This window comes from Pyrus communis, chromosome 10, assembly GCF_963583255.1.
Source record: "Pyrus communis chromosome 10, drPyrComm1.1, whole genome shotgun sequence".
In the NCBI taxonomy this organism is placed as follows: domain Eukaryota; kingdom Viridiplantae; phylum Streptophyta; class Magnoliopsida; order Rosales; family Rosaceae; genus Pyrus; species Pyrus communis.
This window is the reverse complement of record NC_084812.1, coordinates 10,971,454-10,973,435: the sequence shown is the minus strand read 5'-3', so window position 1 is coordinate 10,973,435 and position 1,982 is coordinate 10,971,454. Positions and strand designations below refer to the sequence as shown.

The window sequence follows — 1,982 nt, the reverse complement described above, 5'->3', positions numbered from 1 at the left end:
TTACAATGAAGCCTGCTGGATTCTTTAAATGAAATTTTAACGAAAAGCAAACGGTACTATTTATTTTAACGAAAAATTATATTTTTATATTAAAAAATTAATCTTAGTACTATTTACTTTACTCTTTATTTTGTTCTTATCGTTAAAATTCAAAGTTTTCATACACTTTTGTTAGTTTTTCTTTCTTTAAATTGGTTTTTTTCTCAGTATTTAAATCAATTCTCACTTCCACTACTTTATTCACTTACTTTCAACTTTTGTCCATCCTCCTTATCCCTGTCACAGCACCAATCTAACCCTAAACAAAGTCCCTTCTTCCTCACTTATCACCTCCCCCCATACCTCTGCCTCCTCTGTTTATCACATTATTTCCAGCCTGCTCTCTCTCTCTCTTTCTCTCTCTCTCTCTCTCTCTCGCGTCTGAGAAGCCATGGATGTTGACATGCTCAAATCATTATCATCGTCATCAGCAGTAGGAGGTGATCATCATCATCATCACATGGACATGATGACAATGATGATGCAAATACAAAAACGGCATCACTCTCCTGATCACTTCTGCAATGACTCTTACCCTAACAACAATAATCGCACATTTCCAGAGATAGATTTTAATTGGGTTTCAAATCCAAACCCCAATAATCTTGAATCCATTTCTCCACTACCCATGTTCCATAACCCAAATCCAAATGCAGTTCCTCAACAACCCACATTGCTAAATCCTGCATTACCCTCCTCTGTTTCCTTCATGGTAAACCCAATCCAAGAACCCTTAACCCCAAGACTAATAAAGCCTTCTGGTATTAGTCCTACAGGACTATCAGTCCCACCCAGTACTTCTCCATACGAGAAGAGAAACTCTATGGCTGCAATGAGGGAGATGATATTCAGGATAGCAGCAATGCAGCCCATTCAGATAGACCCGGAGGCGGTGAAGCCGCCGAAGAGGAGGAACGTGAAGATTTCGAAAGACCCACAGAGCGTGGCGGCGAGGCACCGGAGGGAAAGGATAAGTGAGAAGATCAGAATCCTGCAAAGACTTGTTCCTGGTGGGATTAAAATGGACACTGCTTCTATGTTGGATGAGGCCATACATTATGTGAAGTTTTTGAAGAAGCAAGTGCAGACTTTGGAGAGAGCTGGGGCTGATAGACCGGACGGCGTTGGATTCCAAGGGAGTGGCAATCAGTTGGGTAATGTGAATTACTTTAGTTTTCGGAGGCCTTCTCAGTTGGTGGGTTCTATGCAGATGCTTAGATGATCAGAGACTTGTTGAGATTTGAAATATCATGTACTAATCGTTGTGTACGTTTGAGAGAATGTTTCTGAGGGGGGAATGTAAAGTAGTTGTTACTTGTTGATGATTCTTGATGTTATTTTTAAAGGAAACTTGGATGTATGCATGCTTTTAGGGGTTGCATTAATCCATGCAGAACAGGATTTACATGATCACCCAATGTCCCAGCAAGTTCAAGTGCAAAGATATGTTAATAAAATGAAAAAATAAAAATAATGTTGCTCCAAAAGTTAATCCATAACAAACAACCACAAACTAATCATCTCCAAGATCGTTTTTCAGCCGCGGAATCAACCAAAACGAAGAAGCATCTTCCCAAATATTTCTTCCTTGTTCCCGAAACTCAAACCGACAAGTGCATGACGTTTTCCCTTGACTACATCGAAAGGAGACCTCCTCCATACCAATCTACACCAGTAAAATGTTTATATGACTAACATTCCCGATGTTGCCCTAAACGTCCCCACAACTCTTGAGGAGAGAGACCACCTCTTGCGAATCAGATTTAATAAGAACCCTTCGAAAGTCCGTTTCCTGCAGTAGTAGTAATTAGCTGCCAAAAGTTGTGTTGATTATGTCATACTCATTCGTTCTCATTTTGATTCTTGGCTTCTGTGACTCTGGGTAAGTAGTAAACATGCAAACTGAAGGAAGATTTGTGAAAAACAAGTTCATTTGAGCAACA

The 1,982-nt window shown here is 39.9% G+C and overlaps 1 protein-coding gene across 1 annotated transcript; it reads left to right on the top strand.

Moving 5' to 3' along the window:
* The first annotated feature begins 250 nt into the window (after positions 1-250).
* Positions 251-1,469, top strand: LOC137748999 (transcription factor HEC2-like). The gene has a single exon (XM_068489180.1). The coding sequence runs from the start codon at positions 431-433 to the stop codon at positions 1,259-1,261; it is 831 nt and encodes a 276-aa protein (XP_068345281.1). The 5' UTR covers positions 251-430; the 3' UTR covers positions 1,262-1,469.
* The last annotated feature ends 513 nt before the right edge of the window (positions 1,470-1,982 follow it).